Source organism: Sinocyclocheilus rhinocerous, unplaced genomic scaffold (genome assembly GCF_001515625.1).
Source record: "Sinocyclocheilus rhinocerous isolate Xijiao unplaced genomic scaffold, SAMN03320098_v1.1 scaffold1281, whole genome shotgun sequence".
Classification (NCBI taxonomy): domain Eukaryota; kingdom Metazoa; phylum Chordata; class Actinopteri; order Cypriniformes; family Cyprinidae; genus Sinocyclocheilus; species Sinocyclocheilus rhinocerous.
Genome location: NW_015637000.1, coordinates 844,984 through 846,248, shown reverse-complemented (window position 1 = coordinate 846,248; position 1,265 = coordinate 844,984). Strand labels below are relative to the sequence as shown.

The 1,265-nt window shown below is 36.9% G+C and overlaps 1 protein-coding gene across 1 annotated transcript in view; it reads right to left on the bottom strand.

Moving 5' to 3' along the window:
* Window positions 1–1,020, bottom strand: part of LOC107748368 (grainyhead-like protein 2 homolog) — a 21,749-nt gene extending 20,729 nt beyond the window's left edge. The window contains exon 1 of the mRNA XM_016563141.1: window positions 724–1,020. Within this exon, the coding sequence (XP_016418627.1) occupies window positions 724–743 (20 nt within the window). The 5' untranslated portion in view covers window positions 744–1,020. The remainder of the gene's footprint in view (window positions 1–723) is intronic.
* Between the last annotated feature and the right edge of the window lie 245 nt (window positions 1,021–1,265).

Sequence of the window (1,265 nt, the reverse complement as noted above, 5' to 3'; positions counted from 1 at the left end):
GTCACATATTTTAATCGATTTTCAACCGGCTCGCGGTTAATCGTTACATCCCTAACTATAGTACAAAATTATATTATAGTACTGTATTTCAATGAGTTATAATTGAGAACAATAAGAATAAAAAAAAGTTAAATGTCTTTAAAATTAAAATTTTTTTTTAGTAAAAAAAAAAAAAAAAGCCATGTAGGGAATAAACCTTCCCTTTAAGGTGCAAATAAATGTGAATGAGTTTCAGGTAGCTTAAATTCAAGGTGTTTCCTCCGTGAAAAAATGGCGTTTTGACGGCAAACGATATACTAAAAAAAACAATAACGAAATAACACAGCACAAAAAAAAATAGGCTAAAAAAATAAATTAAAATTTCTTTTTAGTAAAAAAAAAAAAAAACCCATGTAGGGAATAAACCTTCCCTTTAAGGTGCAAATAAATGTGAATGAGTTTCATGTAGCTTAAATTCAAGGTGTTTCCTCCGTGAAAAAATGGCGTTTTGACGGCAAAAAAAATTCCTCATGCGGTGGTATTTATCAATAAAAACAACAATAAACCAAACAAAACCTGTATATAATTATACGCAGTTAACGTAATTAACGCGACTAAAAAAATAAGGTTTTAAGAGTTCAGAGAGAATATTAAACTTTTCCGAAAGTAAAAATGCAGAATGGCACTCGCTGACGCTCCGATACTTGTGTTGAGGGAAGATTGTGTCGCAGTCCTGACTCTTACCTGTCTGTCTCCTGTGACATATTTCTCTTCCTCCGCGGTTCTTCCTTGTGAAACTGGACTTTCAAGTCGGTGCAGGTAACAGAAGACAGAGCGCGAGTGAGAGATGCCAGAACCCGGGCTACAGGTAAGTCGACTTTTCTCTCTCGGGTTATTTCTCAAGGGCTGAAGGAGCAGGTAGGAAACACCTGAGCACCCAGTGCCGTCCTTCCCGAAGCTTTCAACGTGTGATTTATGAATAAAGAAATATATATTGAAACCGTTAGAACATGTTAAATCTACTTTTAATGTTTTTATTGTTTGCGTGGAGACCTATAGGTAAACTTTGATGGCTTTTTTTCTGTGTAAAGTATTTGGGTTCAAATAGGGGCGGGTCTGCGCTCTGATTGGCCGGGGTGCGAAAATGACGCTCGCTGATTGGCTGGCGCCTCAGAAGACAGGTTAGAAGACCCACCTCACCTGTAGCCATAGATTTGTCCTAGAAATAAAGGGCAGGAGCCTTTGTGTGATCTCTGGAAACTAGTTATTTGGTATTTATCCGTTTT